General features: G+C 45.0%; 1 protein-coding gene across 3 annotated transcripts in view; it reads left to right on the top strand.

Moving 5' to 3' along the window:
- Nucleotides 1–19476, top strand: part of JHY (junctional cadherin complex regulator) — a 59922-nt gene that overhangs the window by 23996 nt on the left and 16450 nt on the right. The window contains exons 4-5 of one of the 3 annotated variants that reach the window (XM_049620720.1): nt 11083–11196; nt 16686–17347. In XM_049620720.1, the coding sequence (XP_049476677.1) occupies nt 11083–11196; nt 16686–17347 (776 nt within the window). Of the gene's footprint in view, nt 1–352; nt 1365–11082; nt 11197–16685; nt 17348–19476 lie in introns of those variants that run through there. The other 2 variants (XM_049620729.1, XM_049620737.1) reach the window with 2 other exon arrangements.

Here is a 19476-nt window from a genome sequence, read left to right as displayed (position 1 = left end):
CACAATACACAACATCTTGTAATAACCCTTGTAACTATACACCCCCGAGTGCTTGGGGGTGACCTAAAATGCATTCTCTGCTTTTAAATAATGACTCAGAACCACCGACTTTTCAATTCGATTGCTCCGCAATTTTTTGTGTGTGCCATTTTTCACACATCTGCGGATCGTACATTAAAATGCACTGGAAATCACCTTGAAATGCACGAGAAGATCTTTATCACATGCCGTGGAAAGCAAGGAACTGACATAAAAACGCACACACACTAGAGGGCACCTAAGGATCACAGTCAGCCAGGAGCTTTGCTGGTGAGTGTTCAAGGCTTAACTTTTTTATTCATGGTTTGTTCAGCGTTTGCCGGAAACGCACCAGGATTTGAGCCCATGTATGATCTATCATGAAAAGAAAGTCGGGTCTTGAAAAAGGAGCTACCTTTGTGTCTTGATTCCAGAATGACTCTGAAGACTGATAAAGGTGAAATCTAGCATGCCTGGAAAACAGCAGGAACAGCTTTAGACACGCTATTCGTCTCCTGGCCTTCCTTAGAAAGTACAGATGCTTTTCAAGTGCAAATACAGAAACGTTATTCAGTCGCCCTATAGCCTTGAAGCCAATATAAAGCCCTGTAAGTATCCACTACCCATTTTGAAGGTCAACGTACGTTTGTGGCTCTTGCTGCGACAGCAGGTCAGTCAGCCCACACGCCTTTAATGAGCACCAACAATGTGCTCGGTGCTGTGCTCGGCATGTAACAGAAAACAAGACACACAGAGCCTAGTCTTCAAGGAGCTTACCTTCCAGTCACGTGACAGAGGCAAGAAACGTGTAACAAAATAATTTCAAACGCCGATAAAAGCCTCAGAGGATGCTGAATAGCTACTTAATAAAATGACGAGGGGGAGCCTAACTGGGATGGTTGGGTTCTTGGGAAGGGCTCGGAGACGTCGTCCAAGTTGAGGCGCGGACAGACGGGAAAGGGAAAACGTCGGGAGCTCTGGGGGACCAGCTTCGTTCGGTCTGTGCCCGCCTTGGGAGCAGCGTTCTCCCATAGGGGCAACACGATGTCATGGGAGAAAAAAACAAAACCAACACAAAGCACTAGTTTGGGAGTCAGACCATCATGGATTATACATCCTGGCTCCCCCGACGTCCTAGGTGGTGGCACTTCCTAGACATCTGAGCAAGGGATTCTTTAAACCTTACCTTCTTCATCCATTACGTGGGGTCAACGTCTGCCTTGGAGGCTTATTGGAAAAAAAGTTATACAAAGCCCCCGACACACTGCAGACACTCAGCAGAGGGAAGCTGTTACCAACACTGGGCATTCCGAAGCCACGGCTTCTAAACAGATTGTTTTCTTTTTTCAGGTTACAGTGACGCAAAAGGAAAGGGACGGGGCTTCAGGTGGGATAAGAAAGTGTAGCTAAAAGGATAGCATGTAAATGCCCTGCCAGCCCGGTCGACGGCAGGAGCCCCAGAAGACCGTCCGCGAAGCGGGCAGGCGGAGGGACACTTCACACTTGCCATGTTGTAGGTCAGACTCAGACTCTCAGACTCGCACACCCTCTCCGAGACCCAGCCCCTTCCTGCTGCTTCAGTCTTTTTATTTATTTTTTGTCATCCTCCCCCTTGCATCTTCTGGGAGCTCGCGGCTCCCCGAACCCAGCATCTCCCCTGTGTTTCTGGCCACACTGATGGACGACCCTTCCCTATCTTGTTTGCTTAGGAAAACTGTACCCCCCTCTTGCGATGCAGCTCAAAGGCCTCGGCCTGGTACCACAGGTTCAGGGTTATTGGGATGACCGAATGAGATACTATGTGTGAAAGCCTTGCACGGGCATGTCGCCCTACATGTCTATTATTATTGACATTTAATTTGAACTTAGTCTCCCACTAGAGAAGATTAAGAGTTAAGTGATACATTGCTTGCCTTTTCCATAGTTTCAGCCTTAGCAAGACGTTTGGCTGTCTAGAAAATCAGGCTTTACCTTTAAATGATGATCATCTTTTTCTGAACACACCTGGCTAGAAACGTAGAATCCCGTTCTAGAGAATTCTTCCAGTCTGATGGCATGTTCGAGTCTCACCTCTTTATGCTGGTAAAAACGTTTCTTCTCCAGCGTAAGTACTCTGTGCGTTCACTGATTGGCCTTTTTTTTTTTCTTCTGCCCCGTGCGACCGCAACAAGAGCACTTACTTACGACAGCATAATTTAAATTGAACTTTACGGTTTCATCCAGTGTGTTGCTTAAGGCGTCTTTCCGCGCGTGCCGTTTAGCACTGGCTTGGGCTACCAGTTGTATGATCCATGGAGGGGCACTCCATTAACTCCATGTGGCTGAGGAGGGATCCACGAAAAGAGAGCCTTGCCACGTAACGAAAGCATGCCCTTTCGAAAGCCAGAAGTGATCGTAACACGAGTAATCGTGTCTCAGGACAGCTTGCACAGAGGCGCCCGGTGTGCCCAACCCTTCCGGGCCCTCTTGCCCAGGCCATACGGCGTGGCTCTGTGGTAAGGTCGGGAGCTGTGGCAACGGGAAGAAGCCGTTCTTTTGCGGCTGTCGGTATATCTGCTCTTCAGGACCTCCTGGCCCCGTGGCAAGCCCACAGAGTAAAGAGTGGGTACCAAGGAGCAGCTGCTGTAGTAGAGACACGTACGGCCCCGAAGGAACACAGAAGAAAAAGTGCGCAAGTCTGGCAGGGGAAGTCAGAGAGGGCTTCACAGAAGAGGCAGTCGTTAAACAGATTCTTTACAAAGCAGCAGAAGGTAGCAGGTGGCAGTGGGCAGAAAAAGCATTGAGGCCTAGGGAGTGAAGTGCAATGGTGTAAAAGCAATGAGAGGATGCTGGGCCGCCTGGGTGGCTCCGTCGGTTGAGCGGCCGACTTCAGCTCAGGTCATGATCTCCCGGTTCGTGAGTTCGAGCCCCGCGTCGGGCTCTGTGCTGACGGCCTGGAGCCTGCCTCAGAGCCTGGAGCCTGCTTAGGATTCTGTGTCTCCCTCTCTCTCTGCCCCACCCCCACTCGTGCTCTCTGTCTCTCAAAAATAAATAAATGTTAAAAATAAATTTTTTTAGAAAAGCACTGAGAGGATGCTGTTTACGTAGAAGCCCCCGAGTACGGTGGGAACCTCTAGGATACAGGTCAGGAATGGTATTTGGTCAGTCAATCAAAGTGGCTTGGGTGCCTGGGTGGTTCAGTTGGTTAAGCATCTCACTCTTTTTTTTTTTTTTTAATGTTTATTTTTGAGAGGGAGAGAGAGTGTGAGCAGGGGAGGGGCAGAGAGAGAGACACAGAATCCGAAGCAGGCTCCAGGCTCCGAGCCGTCAGCACAGACCCTGACACGGGGCTCGAACTCACGAGCCGTGAGATCATGACCTGAGCTGAAGTCGAATGCTTAACCGACGGAGCCACCCAGGCGCCCCAAGCATCTTACTCTGGATTTCAGCTCAGCTCACCATCTCAGTTTCGTGAGTTCAAGCCCCATATCGGGCTCTGGGCTGGCCTAGCAGAGCCTGGTTGGGATTCTCTCTCTCTCTCTCTCTCTCTCTCTGCCCCTCCGCCTCCCCACTCCTGCTCTGCCTCTCTCAAAATAAATAAACCTAAGAAAAAAGCAGTCAAAGCAGATATGAAAAATGATAATCTGAGATAGTTGATTTTCACGTAAAGTATATAAACATACATTAATTCACCAGCCTTTAACAGAGGGGCCAAGGCCTCTTCTGTCATGCATATGCTGCCAGGGTATTGCATCATCTTTCCTGAATCAGTCTGAGAGCTAAGATTTATACTTTGGATTTCTTAAAAGCAAAGGGAAAACTTAAAAAGCCTAGGATCTAAGAACATAATCTTTGATTTTGCTAATAACCATTTCCATAATCTTTTACAGCTTTCCCCCTGCCCTACTTGTCATTTTGCCTTTTGCTTTACTGGGTCATTCTAAATTATTTTGCTTAGTTTTCATGAAAATAACGACTCTCTGTTCACACACAGATTTCTCCAAATAATCTGACCTTCCCATGAATTTTATAATTTTAATAACATGTATAATAGAAATCAACAGGTTTGCAAACAAATGTAGAAAGAACTGGTAAACATACAGTTCAACTACTGCAGACAGAAATACCAAGGCATCCTAGAGAGCAGCTGGCCAGTCATGGCATCTGGCTGCGGGCATTAGTTGGGATATCTTTTTTGGTTTTTTCTAATGTTTATTTTTGAGAAAGAGAGAGCGAGCAAGGGAGGGGCAGAGAGAGAGGGAGACACAGAATCGGAAGCGGGCTCCAGGCTCTGAGCTGTCAGCACAGAGCCCGACGCGGGGCTCGAACTCACGGACCATGAGATCATGACCCAAGCGGAAGTCGGACGCTCAACTGATTGAGCCACCCAGGCGCCCCAGGATATCTTAAAGAAGGACTAGAGGGTATTACTTAATCCAGTAAATTGAGACGACGAATACTTCCATGTTGCGTGGGACTAGATTGCGTGGATGGGAGTGTAGGTATTTAGGCAGAGAAACTGGCTGGTGCCTTTCATGCAGGCCCTTGTAGGTCACTGTAATGCAGGGGCTCTCAGAATGTGGTCCCTGGATCAGCGTCAGCATTGCCTGGGAACTTATTAGACGTGCAAATTCTTGGGCCCCATCCTATACTTCTTGAATCAGAAACTCTGGGGCGAGGCCCAGGAATCTATTTTATTTTTTAATTTTGGAGAGAGTGCACACACAAGCGGGGGAGAGGGAGAGAGAGAAAATCTTAGGCTCTGTGCTCAGTGCACAGTCTGACACGGGGCTCCATCCCACGACCCTGAGATCAGGACCTGAGCTGAAACCAAGAATTAGACACTCAACCCACTGAGCCACCCAGGCGCCTCCCCCGCCCCCAGCAATGTTTTAATAAACGCTCCAAGTGATTCCAATAGATGCTCAAGATTTAGAATGCTGCGCTAAGGAAGTATCTTTTCCTCTACACGACGTAGAATCATTGAAGGATTTTGGTAAGGGAACAATTTGAATGATGTGGTCATCCAGGGGTCCCACGTCCATATTCTTAGTTGTGTTATATAGAACTCAGGCTGCTAGTTAATCGAACACAAAATCTCTTTCGTATTCTTGAAAACAGTTAATTGCATCGTTCATTTGCCTATATTTATTACCAGCTTATGGTGGGTCAGGCATTGTCTTAGGTACTTAGAATACATCACTGAACCAAATTCCAAAAAATTCCAACCACCGTGGGGCTAACTTTCTAGTAGGAGGAGACGGACAATAGACAGAATAGATAAATCAGTGCAAGGGAGAGAACTAGAGCAGAGAAACGGTGAATTTGGGGCTGGGGGGAAATTATGGTTTTAAAGAGGTCATGAAGGAGGTGAGAGAAACGAACCTAATGACCAAGGTAAGACTTGTTACAAAAGGGAAGTACAAAGTGCCAAGGCCATAAGCTCAGGTGCATCTATTGTTAAGTAACCTCTGAGGAGTCAAGGAGGGCTTCCTGGAGGAAGTTATATTTCAGCCAAGGCTGGAACAGGAACAGTGAATGGGATTGGTCAGAATAAATCAGGTGAAGAGGGGTTTCTCAGCAAAGGATGGCCTATGTGCGGACCTACACATAATGGTACATGTGGCCCAACCACAGAACTGAGAAAATACGGTGTGAAAAGACCAAGAAGTATAGGATGCAGGGCCTTACAAACCTTTAAAGATTAAGGACAATGGAAAAGTGCTGAAGGTTTGTTTTTTTCATTTCTTTATTTTTGAGGGAGAGAGCACAAGTGGGGAGGGGCAGAGAGAGAAGGAGACAGAATCCAAAGCAGTCTCCAGGCTCTGAGCTGTCAGCACAGAGCCAGCGGGACCGGAACCCGTGAACTGTGAGATCATGACCTGAGCCGAAGTCGGACATTTAACCGACTGAGCCACCCAGGCGCCCCTGAAGGTTTTTTTAAGTTTGTTTATTTTTTGAGAGAGAGAGAGAGAGAGAGAGAGAGAGAGAGAATGAATATGAATATCTCAAGCAGGCTCCACACTGTCAGAGCAGAGCCTGACATGGGGCTCAAACTCATAACCCATGAGATTATGACCTGAGCTGAGGTCGTAGCTTAACCCACTGAGCCACCCAGGCGCCCCACTGAAGGGTTTTTTAAAGTGGTGGCTTAGCATAATTAGTTCAGGGGTTTTTTAAGCTGCGGTATCTTATAGGGAGAATGAATGTAAAAAATAATAGATCCAGAGGTCTCGAGGCCCTCAAATTCTTATTGAACACATACTTGTGAAATACATTAGGAAATGATCGGCAGGCACGGAGAAAGCGGCCCACGGGAGCCAAAGTATCTCACGTGTATTGTCTCTAAACAGCTGAATAATTACTACAGGTCCCCAGACAATCCAAGTAGCTGTGCGACGTATCGGAGGTGGAGCCCCACCACGGCAGGCTCTCTGGACCGCCACGCCTCCACCTGTTTTGCTGGCCACGTATGAACAGAGGTGGCAGCACCCATGTGAGTGGGTGGGGACTGACACGGAGCAGAATGTATGAGAAATAGGACAGAATTAATACAGCAGATCGCTCGTCAGCCAAGTTAACAAATGCTCATTGAATCCGGCGATCATGCACCGAAGGGAGGGTTTCAAAAGCAGATGTGTTGGGGTGAGGGCGGGCGAACGCTACATTTCAGAAATCAGACTCCTTGACCTGCTTTAATTTGGGCACGTGCTAGTTAATACCCTCAAGGAATAACAAGGAAACAAATTAATAGTGGGGCTCCCCATAAAGTTAAAAAAAAAAACACAACATCAAGGAATAAAGGAGCCAAACATCCAGCGATTGCAGGATTTAAGGCTAATAATACGCTTTGCAAACACAATTCAGCATGTGTCGTGCAGATACGCTAATTCACATATCGCTCTTGGTTAAAGCCTCAACTTTTTTGTGCGGTGCCGATTCTCTCTGAGAACCTGCCCAGTTTCTTTGAGAGAGAAGCCGCAGCCCAGTCTAGCTCAGCTGTAGTCAATCTGAGTTGCTTTCCTTCCTACAAACCCTCACTTCAAAGCAAGGAACATAATGTACAATTTTTTAATGGCTCTAGACCCAGGCACTCAGGCTCTCTGCTCTGCGCCTTACCTCAGTGTAAACACCTAATCAGGATTGCCCGCGCTTCATCAATAGCAGCCAAATGCAATTGGAGAACCACAAGCCTTTGAAGTCCTCCCAGCAAAGGCCGGTTTTCTAGTCTGGGATAATGACATGCCATGATTGCTGTCTTTGTTGTATCTTTTCAGTAGAGAAGCAATTATAGGCCCCAATTTAACAGAATAGACATTACGCAGCTTATGATGCTCAAAATGCAATTTCATTTGATCATTTTCTCGATTTGATTGGTATTAATAGAATGGTTCACAAAAAAAAAAAAAAATAGCTGGCAGAGGTTGTGTCCCACTCCACTTTCAAAGAGATAACGTAGAAAGAAGCATGCTTTACGTGCTCGGAGTCTCTCGCTGGGGTGATTCAGACACGGGAGTCCACCGAAACAGCGTGTGGATGGAAATATCACGCAGCCCACATTCTCTGGGGAAGGCAGCGTAGGGCAATGCGTTTTTAATTTGTAAATTCTTTACCAGAGGCCGTGTAGGGGATCCCATTACTGGTCATCAAACCATCGATATCACCAGTGAAAAACTGAGTTAACGAAACCAAGTCCCCTTCCCAGAAGTCCAGGGAATCAAACATCCTAGTGGAGGCTCTAGGAGATCAACCCAACTTTTTCTCCCAGGCTCCAGATAACGTTTTTGCTCAAGACGTCACTCGTTTGAGGTTGGAAAAAGGATTATTTCCTTGACTGCTTAGGCAGCCTATTTAGACTCTTTTTAATTTTTTTCATGTTTATTTGTTTTTGAAGGAGAGACAGAACATGAGCTGGGGAGGGGCAGAGAGAGAGAGGGAGACACGGAATCGGAAGCAGGTTCCGGGCTCTGAGCTGTCAGCACAGAGCCCCACGAGGGGCTGGAACTCAAGAACTGTGAGATCACCACCTGAGCCAAAGTCGGACGCTTAACCGACTGAGCCACCCAGGCGCCAACCCCCCCCCCCCAACTTTTTTTTTTTTTTTTAAACTCTGTTGGCCTTCATTTCTCCTCCAGGAAAGAGATGATTTTACTTTTAAATGAGTGGTGTTTCCTTTTAACATCACGGCAACAAGGGATGGAAACCTTTACAGTAAGAGGAGCAAAAGCTGTAAAACCCTAATGCTTGTATAATCCCCTTGTGTTTCTTGAACCGGTACCATGAGAGGGACGGAGACATGGGCATCATGACACAGTGGTTCCTGACCTTGGGTGGCAGCATTCATCTTTCTTAACTATCTCAGTGCAAGTTACACTGTTTCATGGTGTTGGGAAGCTTTCCTTTCGAGGAGTAGGTAATCCTTCAAAATCTGATCAGTCCCATTTGTAATCAGAAAAATCTCCATGATCCAACGGCACAAGTCGCTCCGTGTATTTACCAGGATGGTTCGAGCATCAACAAGTTTTGTTTTCATTTTTCCCCATTTTCAGATCAACCTCTAAGTACAGGCGCCCTGAGGAATGAGGTTATCCTTACTGTCAGTCGCTGACTTATTAATATGTAACAAATATTTCCCGCTCTTCCCTGTATTGACTCTGCATGTATGCGGAGTACAGAGCAGCAGGAGAATGGGAACACGTGAACGCACACAACGGACCCTAAACCCCATGCTTCTTCCAGGATTACACGGCTCGCTCCTCGTCACGCTACGCAGCCCACCGGGGACAATTTAATAAAACAAGTATAAGATGCAAAACCTAAATTTAAAAGTTATAGCAGTTTCGAAAGGGCAAGCTCGACATTGACGAGCCATCAGGCACGGTGGCCAAAGGAACCCAAACTGAGTAGCCTGTCCCAGGACGAATGGCAAAGAAATCTCGCCACCGCACCCGTGAATAAGAGGAGGTTTATAGCAAAAGCATCACAGTCGGCTTCTATTATTTGGGGCCATCGTCTGAACGAGCCAAACAGTCTCATTTTGTTTGACTTACTCCATTATTTCAGAAGGAAGCAGGCTAGAAATTATAGGAAGATGTATTTCTGCTCTCATAGGAAGAAATTTTATAGCAACTGGGTGGCTCAGTGATGCGACAGTATGTTCACCATCCACGAAACAGGGATTAAGAGAGCTAGTGTTTTACTCCATGGGATGGTCAAGAGGACCAAGTCTCCTACAGAAAAAAAGGAATATTCTCAAGCCACCTTATGCCTTCTCCCCTCCTTAGTCCACAGAAGGTCTTTAAACCTACAGTGACACAGACGGGCGTGTGTTTATTTTATTTTGAGAGAGAGAGAGGGAGGGCGTGCGTGCACATGTGCACACACATGAGCAGGAGAGAAGAGCAGAGGGGGGAGAGGGAAGGGGAGAGAATCCCAAGCAGGCTGCACACTCAGGAGGGAGTCCGACCCAGGGATCGATTCCAGGACCCTGGGATCATGACCTGAGCTGAAATCAAGAGTTGGATGCTCAGGGCACCTGGGTGGCTCCGTCGGTTAAGCATCCGACGACTTCAGCTCGGGTCATGATCTCGCGGTCCATGAGTTCGAGCCCCGCGTCAGGCTCTGTGCTGACAGCTCAGAGCCCGGAGCCTGCTTCAGATTCTGTGTCTCCCTCTCTCTCTGCCCCTCCCCCATCCATGCTCTGTCTCTGTCTCAAAAATAAATAAACATTAAAAAAAAAAAAAAAAGAGTTGGATGCTCAACCATCTGAGCTGTGCAGGCGCCCCCTGGGGCATGTGTCTAAATAGCAAATGGATGGTATAGAAGTACTATGGTTATACTGGATTACCTCTAGAATCTTTTACCAACATTAAGACTGTATCACTTCAGGGTCGCCTGATATCTTGTCATTCCAACATCTGACTAAAGTCGAGAAGCTCACTCTCCATCATTCAAATTCACTAAGTGCCAACATTACAAATTCTGCAAGTCAAAGATGATATTGCTCTTTATGTTTTTACGTTTTTAATTTTTTTAACGTTTATTCATTTTTGAGAGAGAGACAGAACATGGGCAGGGGAGGGGCAGAGAGACAGGGAGACACAGAATCTGAAGCAGGCTCCGGGCTGTGAGCTGTCAGCACAGAGCCCGACACGGGGCTCGAACCCACCAACCGTGACCCGAGCTGAAGCTGGACGCTCAACCGACTGAGCCACCCAGGCGCCCCAAAGATGATATCTGTAATAAGTGAGTTACTTGAGCAAAATTGCGAAATATGAGGCTCTGGAATTAGACTGTTTGGTGCCTCTACTTACTAGCTGTTGACTCTGGGCAAGTTACTTAACCTCTCTGAGAGATGATAATCAGATCATCTGTTAATAGTTAATAGTTACATGCCTGATCAGCTTTAATATATTATAACTGATAGAATATATGCTAAGTGCTTAGGACAGCCACTAGCACGCCATGCACATCCAATGAATATTGTTATTTCTGTTGTTGTTGTCGCTATCTTCAAGTACAGCGTTATTTCACTACATTAGTATCTCATTTGATATACTCGACATTTGTTGCTACATTCAGTTCAGGTAACTGTTCGAAAACTGGGTCCCCTGAGTATATATCAAACATTTAAAGTACAGGGCGTCTGGGTAGCTCAGTCGGTTAAGCGTCCAACTCTTGATCTCAGCTCGGGCCATGATCTCACAGTTTGGGAGTTCGAGCCCCACATCAGGTCTGTGCTGACAGTGCAGAGCCTGCTTGCGATTCTCTCTCCCTTCTCTCTCTGTCCCTACCCCACTCTTGCTCTCTCTCTCAATAAATAACTTTTAAAAGTTTTTTAATAAAAAAAATAAATAGTAGTTTGACCTCAAAGCACCAATTCTCACATCGTGCCTACAGGAGGAAACGTTATTTATTCCCATTTTCCTTAGGAACAATCCAGGTCCCTGAAGACCGAGATAGATCCTTGAACCGAAAAGAAAACACAGCCCTTCAGGGTCTCTTTCTAGGTTACACACATGAGCCTTGTGGCTCTAAGACTAAGAAGAAACTTGTTAACATGCTCTCTCTGTTTTACCCTCTTAGATCTCCTACTCCATCAGTGTAACCGACAAGACGTCCATTCAGAATGCCAAAGAGACTGAAAACGCTGCCATTGATCCTGTAGACAAATGGCATCAAAGAGCCCAACAGTTAAAGGTTACTCGCTAGACTGAATTTTAAATGGGTTTCGAGGGTTACTGCTAAATATCAATAATATCCACCACTGACTTCTTATTACTTACAGGTGTATTTTTTTTTTTAAGGTTTCTTATTTTGAGAAAGAGAGTGCGAGTGGGAGAGGCACAGAGAGGGAGACATAGGATCCAAAGCAGGCTCCAGGCTCTGAGCTGTCAGATGCTTAACCGACTGAGCCACCCAGGCACCTCTATTTACAGGTCTATTCTTATGCCTGAGAATAGTTACCCACCATAGGTAAAACTGATTTCTGCCCAGATGGGCAGAATTGCAATTGCTGGGTCGTAGGGTAGTTCTATTTTTAGTTTTTTGAGGAACCTCCATACTGTTTTCCAGAGTGGCTGCACCAGCTTGCATTCCCACCATGTGTTTATTTTATTTTTTGAGGTTTGTTTATTTTTGGGGGGGAGGGGGGCAGGCCGAGGATCCAAAGAGGGCTCTGTGCTGACAGCAGAGAGCCCAATGTGGGGCTTGAACCCATCAACCACAAGATCATGACCTGAGCCGAAGTCAGACACTTAACCCACAGAGCCACCCAGGTGGCCCAGAACTCATTTGTTTATAACCCACTCCTGAATGAAGATAAAGAGGAGCCAAGCATCTCATGACCGTTAGACCTAACATGGCAGCAATACGGAGTGGCCCATGGGATGCTTCCAAAGGATTTGTTCATTTCAAAAGGATTTGTTAATTCCCTGCTGCATCCTACACGCCAGTCAGGCGTTCAGCATACCAATGCTGCAGGCTGCCTTTCCTTTTCCTCTTCAACTACCCAAATCTAGTGCCTTCTTTCCGGATGGAAGACCATGGCACCCGAGACATGAACATCTCAAGAAAAAGACACCAGAAACAAGGTCCCGAGACAATTTAAATTTATGCACCCTCACTTTAAAAATACTGACAACTGATGGTCGTCATAATCATTTTTTTTCTTTTTTTGAATTTTTTAAATGTTTCTTTTTTTGGGGGGGGGGGACAGAGAGAGAGGGGGTCACAGAATCCGAAGCAGGCTCCAGGCTCCCAGCTGTCAGCCCAGAGCCCGATGCGGGGCTTGAACCCACAAACAGCGAGATCATGACCTGAGCTGAAGTCGGATGCTTAACCAACTGAGCCACCCAGATGCCCCATCATCATTATTTTCTATGGAAGCATCCTACTTGTGCCTAAGGTCTCTACTTTAAACCAACTAATCCCTCTTCACTCTACCTTTCCACATAGGTCTTGTCCTGAATCATTCTGTGCTGTCCTGTGAACGTTCCTGGGTATTCCAAATCCCAGTTCCGTTGTGTATCCAGAACTAGACCCAGTACTTTGCTGACTAGTGTGAGGGAGCACATTCCCAATAGCAGAAGATCCTTTCCCAGGCATGGAACAGGTCACCAATAGAAAAAAATGCAAAGTTCTCCAATTAAGTAAAGCTTCAAAAAAAAAAAAAAATGAAATAGGAGATTTGCTTTCTTGCCACTCTAAAATAACTCTTGGGGCGCCTGGGTGACTCAGTCATTTAAGCGTCTCTTTTTTTTTTTTTTTTTTTTACGTTTATTTTTGAGACAGACAGAGCATGAACGGGGGAGGGGCAGACAGAGAGGGAGACACAGAATCAGAAGCAGGCTCCAGGCTCTGAGTCATCAGCCCAGAGCCCGACGCGGGGCTCGAACTCACGGTCTGTGAGATCATGACCTGAGCTGAAGTCGGACACTCAACCGACTGAGCCACCCAGTCGCCCCTAAGCGTCTGACTCTTGACTTCAGCTCAGGTCATGAGCTCACGGATCCTGAGATCAAGCCCCAGATCAGGCTCCATGGTGACATCACGGAGCCTGCTTGGGATTCTCTCTCTGTCCCCCACCCCTACCCCACTCATGTGCATGAGAGCTCTCTCTCTCAAAAATAAACAAACTTAAAAAAAAAATAACTACTGGGATGCCTGGGTGGCTCAGTTGGTTAAGCATCCAGCTCTTGATTTTGGCTCATGATCTCATGGTTCAGGAGAGCTCTCTCTCAAAAATAAACATTTAAAAAATAATGAAATAACTGTTGACTTTCTAGGCAAAGGAAGGACAGGGTATGTAGGATCTTTGACTAGTTAATGTCAAGTTCCTTGTAATCACATCCTAAGTAACTTCTCACCTTCCCAAAGACCTATTATTTTGCTTTTGGCTCCAATACTGTCAAGACTTCTTGACGTCTTTTGTTCATCTGAACACAGAACCCTCCCTTCCTGATGCTATAAATTAGAGCCAGTTAATACGTGTGCTCTAAGTTTTCTTACTATTATCCGATAGAATTTCTAACCCAAGTTCAAAGTATTTGCGTTTCATTGTTAATAAACACAACAGACACTTCTCAACGTCAGAGCTGACCCTGGAGCCCAGGCACAACCCTCAGGACGCCAGGGTCGACCGGGGTCACTAAGGACAAGAACAGCTTTTGTTTTAAAGCAGATGAACCTTTGGTTAAGACCACCATGCATCCTCCTCTCTGCTTATGGCATAGCAACAGGAAAGCCGCCAAAGAGAAACAGCCAGACGCTGCCTTTTGCGGGGTTGGGGACAAACTACCCTTGGATGGCACGGTATGAACAAACGTTAATAACGAAGTGCGGATCTTACTAAGAAATCATCCTCCCAGCGTGAGGCACCAGGATTCCCCGACGCAAACGCTGTTCCAATGGACATGGGTGTGTGTGGGCCAGGGAACCCTAGTGCCATTAAGCCGTTATTCTGAGTGCATGTGGCATGGACCGGTTGTGAGTGTTGGTAACAAAAGAACCCCGTTGAGAGCAGGATAAAATAGAGGATTTCAGCGCTGATGGAGATTAAATAGCCTGAGAATGGCTTTGTATATTACCTTGAGGGAACTCAGGTCTTGTGACCTAAAAAGTGACACCTGGCACCTCAATTGTAGGAAAATAAATCTTCAGGAAACCACACAGCTCAAGTAGCCTGCTCACAAGGTGAGAGAAATCACAGCAAGCCCGTAAATGTCTTCCCTTCTGGGGACTGAAATGCCATCTCTGGGCACTTACGCTCACATGAATAATAGCGGATTTAACACTCGAGACAATTGAAGTTTCCTCAAATGAGGAGTCCTCTGCCTTGTTGACAAAGCCCCCTATGAAGAGTACTACTGTAATCTGAATCGTCAGCAGCAAAGGTGGGACATGATTAAAACCAAGTGGTAACCCAAGATTTTGGGTCTGGGACCCCAGAGAAAGAATTCTTGGTAGCTTTTTTTTTTTTCCCCCTCTTTGTCGGTGGGAATGAGGAGGGAGGACTAGGATGGCAGCAGAAAGAATTCCTGTTCGCTTATTTTTCTAGCAATGAAAAGGCTGGACAAGTTTCTTTTTAATTGTTTGTTTATTTTGAGAGAGGAAGAGAGCCGGAGATAGAGTGTGAGCCAGGGAGGGGCAGAGAGCGAGGGATGTTCCCAAGCAGGCTCCTCACTGTCAGCACAGAGCCCAACGCAGGGCTCGATCTCACTCGCGACTGGGAGATCATGACCTGAGCTGAAATCGAGAGTCAGACGCTTAACCGGAAATCAAGAGTCAGACGCTTAACCGACCGAGCCACCCAGGCGCCCAGAACAGATACTCTTCTATGTGACACCATCAGCATCAATAAATATTTAGAGATCATAGCAAAGGTGACTTTTCTTTTTTGCCTTCATAAACAGGGATGACAGCCATGAAAAGAGCCACCGTGTTTCATTAACACACTGACACGACTGTAAAATAGCCGTTTTCTTCTGGGTCCACTTTAAGGAACGATGCTCTTGGATTATCTATTTGCAGAGCCTCTGTGCCCACATTTCTCCCGTGCAGCTCCATATACCACATGGAAGGAAAACGGTTTTTCTTTAATGTTTATTTTTGAGAGGGGATAGGCCGGTGGGGGGGGGGGGGGGGGACACAGAATCCGAAGCAGGCTCCAGGCTCTGAGCGGTCAGCACCGAGCCCGATGCAGGGCTCAAACTCATGAACCACGAGATCATAACCTGAGCCGAAGTCAGATGCTTAACCAACTGAGCCACCCAGGTGCCCCTTTCTTAACTGAAATACAAAAAAAGGAAGTTTTTCTTTTTTCGAGTACCAAAGGTAAAAATGTAAAGTTTAGACGAGCTAATCAGAGCCTGGCCAATCCTCCAGAAAGCTCAAATTCTGAGGAGAACATAGTCTAAATTTCAGATAAGCCATTCTGACTTAAAAATCTGACATGCAAAGTAATATTGTATATTACTGTGTTAAATTTAACAGTCTCGACCTAATCATTATAAGGAGACTTCATTAGAAACAGAATGCCATTTATTATTACAGAGAACAGGATGTCCTAGTAATTCTATCAGAAAAGTGAAAAAAAAGTTGAACTCACTGCAATAATTTGATCATTGTTCATAGCAAGCTTAAACAATTTGAGCAAAAAAAAAAAAAAAAAGGGTGTTTTCCCCCCCTCGAGTGATCCAGGTAACTTGGATTTTTCAATTAACATTGCATAGATACAGGCCATATTTTTTAGTAGGTGTTCAGAAAGGAAAAAATATGGCACAGGTATATTCCACACTGATGCATATGGTCTTTACTATTTTTACTAAGCATTTAATCATTCTTTTCCAAAGGCCTCTTAACTCTGCTAGTTTTTCACAAAGTAATGAGTGCTTTATTCCTTGGAAAATATTTCTAAATGGCTTAGCACAATATAGTTACATAGTGTATCTATTATACCAGGAGTACATTTTGTTGTTACAAGACTTTGAAAAGCATAAAGACCTTTCTGAAATTGAAATATTTCCCCCAGATGTTTGATTGCCTAAGTACAGGCTATATTAAGGAACTGAAGCAAAACAACCCTTGTGGTTTCACAGATGTCCTATCACAGTGCGGCCTCCTTTATAATCCTCTGAATAAAATCTAATTTGTTTCATCTGGTGAAGAGGTCATTTCTAGCTTCTGACCCATATGAGTAAGAAGATCTGATCATCTAAATTGTATCTCCTATTAGATTTGTACCCGGTTGGTAAGCAGATCACTGATGTCCCTTCTGGTTAAGATGTTTAAAAATATTCGTCTTAGTTAGAATAAACTTGCATATTTTGGTATAGATCTGCACCTTCTTTGTAATGCAGCCCTGTAGAGGTAAAGCGCCTTCCCCTCCCCACCCTGTGGTGATACGTCATTTTACATTTGAAGTCAAAGACTAGTCCTGAATATAAAGCCCATTCTAAGCTCTCTTCTTCCTTCTAGAAAATTCATAATCTGAAACTGCCAAGAGGAATTACTCAATCACTCTCATATCCTGAAATTAGGAAAGGTCCCCCCTCTCCCCCCACTCATAATCTCCTTTCGATTCTGTGGTCACTTCCCAGAAGTCTTAACTGGCAATTTGGAAAATACTAATATAAATTGTGAAGCATGCTGGTCATTTAGCTTTACGTTAACCGAAGGTCTCTTTTTAGAATTACCAAGAACACTGGTCTCACTGTGAAAGTGCAAAATCAAACGACCTACTGAGACGTCAGTCTTCTGAAACCACCAACGGTCAGCAGCCTTCCAGAAAACCAGCCAAGCACAAGATCCGGAAACAGCACCGACGCCAGCGTGGCCTGAAGTCTTTGGTGACTGAGGAGCTGGCTGTCTGTCAGGGAAACCAGAATAGCACTCCCAGACAGCAACCGAACCAGAATAAGCCCACTGATCCTTCAATAAAGCACGAAACAATTGTAATTATGAATGCCCCGAATGATGATTTACAAGACTCAAGTGCACTGAGGAGCCGGGATCCCAAAGTAACCTCCAACAAACTTGGCCCAGCACAGCAGGCTTCTGATAAGGCATCGTATAACAACTCTACTGGATATCAGTCAGTGACGGATGTTCACAAACAAAGAGGACGCGAAGGCCAAGAAGAGAAAAGGCCGTCACATCGGCAGCCACACATCCACACTCTTTCCAATGTGGGCTTGAACCACCTAAACGAGCTTAGTAAGAGACAAGTGCCCCTGAGCCAGAAAGGCTCACAGTCTCTTCCTACGGTAAATGTTAATGGATCAACCACAAATAGGAGGCAACCCAAGCAGATTTACACAGAGACGAAATATAAGAACTTAGAAATATTATGGTAAGAATTCCCTTTTCCCAACTTTTTCCTAGAGGAGCTATGAGAGACCACTGGAGACAGGAGAAGGTGTGGGTCATGGGGACGGTCAAGGGAGAGGAAAACATCGCCTAGCAATGTCCCTGGCTCTGATTTCTGCCTCACATAGCCCACTTGCGAGGTATTTCTTTTCTTCCTCCCAGTCTCCTCTACTTTTCCCACTGTAGTTAAGCCAGAGGTTGGAGGGATGGGAGGAGAGAGGACCCAATTTAAAAAAAAAAAAAAAATCAGTATATTTTGAGGGTTACAAGTAATGTTTGGAGGAAACGGTCTCCAACGTGGTTATCCTAAGGAAATATAGGTATGCCCCCAAATACCATCATTTACCAAAATGACAACAATAATCCAACAATAAGGAAACGTTAATGATGGTATTTAATGTCACGCAACCATTAAAAAGCTTTGGTTATAAAGAAACACTTCTATAGGGGCGCCTGGGTGGCTCAGAAGGTTAAGGGTCCAACTTCGGCTCAGGTCATGATCTTGCAATTTATGGGTTCGAGCCCCACCTCGGGCTCTGTGCTGACAGGTCAGGGCCTGGAGCCTGCTTTGGATTCTGTGTCTCCCTCTCTGTCTGCCCCTCCCCCCGCTCGTGCTCTTTCTCAAAAATAAACATGAAAAAAACCTATTTTAAAGAAATACTTCTATAAAAAGCAAACAGTAAGGTGCAAATTTACACCTAAGGAGTAGGAGCTCTACTATGCAGAAATAGGCACAAACGAGGAAAAATGCATCAAAATGTCCATAGCAGTTATTTCTGGCAAGAGAAATTGGACTTATTTTTAATGTCCTCTGCATACTTTCTGAATCTGAATTGTTCAAGTTCCCTGCAGTGTAGATGTATTGCTTCCATCATCAGACCAAAAAAAAAAAAAAAAGTTATTTTTAAACTCACATCAGGGGACGTGTCCCGATGTCATTCAATCAAATGTGTATATTACACACCAGATATGCACTAAATCCAGTGCTAAAATGCTCTATAGAAGGTACAAAAGTAATGTGATGCCCGGGTGCCTTCAAGGAGCTTACTTTCAAAGTAGGTAGACAATTTTGCATGTCTGAAGTGAGAAGAACACATCTCAGTGCTTCACCTGGAGGTATGGAACAGTCAATAAAATTCAGAACTGGCTTCCTAGACAGATCGTGATAGATAGCAGACATCCCTGTCTTGTTTCCTGACTTTAGAGGGAGCGCTTCTAACATTCACACCATTAAAAATATTTAACTTTTGCTAGATAGGGAGGGGAGACAGGAAATGTCTCCTATTCCTGTTGCCGAGAGCTTTTATCACAAATGGATACTTAATTTTATCAAAGACTTGTCCTGCATCAATTGAAAAATTTTCTCTTTAAATCCTTTAAGGTAGTTAAATATATTAACAGATTTCCTTTAAGTTTTTATTTTTATTGGAGAGAGACAAAGAGAGCATGAGCAGGGGAGGGGCAGAGACAAAGAGAGGCTCTGTGTATGGTCAGCATGGGGCTTGAACCCACTAAACCACAAGATCATGACCTGAGCCAAAATCAGGAGTCGGTCGCTCAACTGACTGAGCCACCGAAGGTGCCCCTATTAATAGATTTCCTAATGTGACATCATCCTTTTATTCCTAGGATTAACCTAACTTATTACATTGTATTTTTAATATGTTGCTTAATTTGATTTTTTTAACACTATTTAGGATTTAACATTCACATGCGTGAAGTGAGGTTGGCTTAAAATTTTCCTATCTGCCACTAGCCTTATCTGAATGGGTTATCAAGACTATACCAACCTTATAAAACTAATTGCAGAGTATTCCCCCTTTCTCCATCCTCTAGGACACTTGATATACAATTGGAATTATCTATTACTTGAAGTTTCATAGAATTTTCCTATAAAACCATTTAGATCACATGTATTTTTTGTTTGGCTTTGTTCTGTTTGCGGGCAGATTTTCAGCTTTAATCTACTTATGTTTACTGTAATAATCATATCTGGATTTATTTCTACCATCCTAATTTGTCCTTTCCATCACCCTGTTGCTATCCTTTGTGTGTGTGTGTCTGTGTCTTTTATTGAATAGAATTTTGTTACTTTTTCCCGATTTGGAAATA

The sequence above is a fragment of the Panthera uncia genome, chromosome D1 (assembly GCF_023721935.1).
Source record: "Panthera uncia isolate 11264 chromosome D1, Puncia_PCG_1.0, whole genome shotgun sequence".
Taxonomy (NCBI): Eukaryota; Metazoa; Chordata; class Mammalia; order Carnivora; family Felidae; genus Panthera; species Panthera uncia.
The sequence above is the reverse complement of the archived record's forward strand: the minus strand, read 5'-3'. Positions and strand labels throughout refer to the sequence as shown.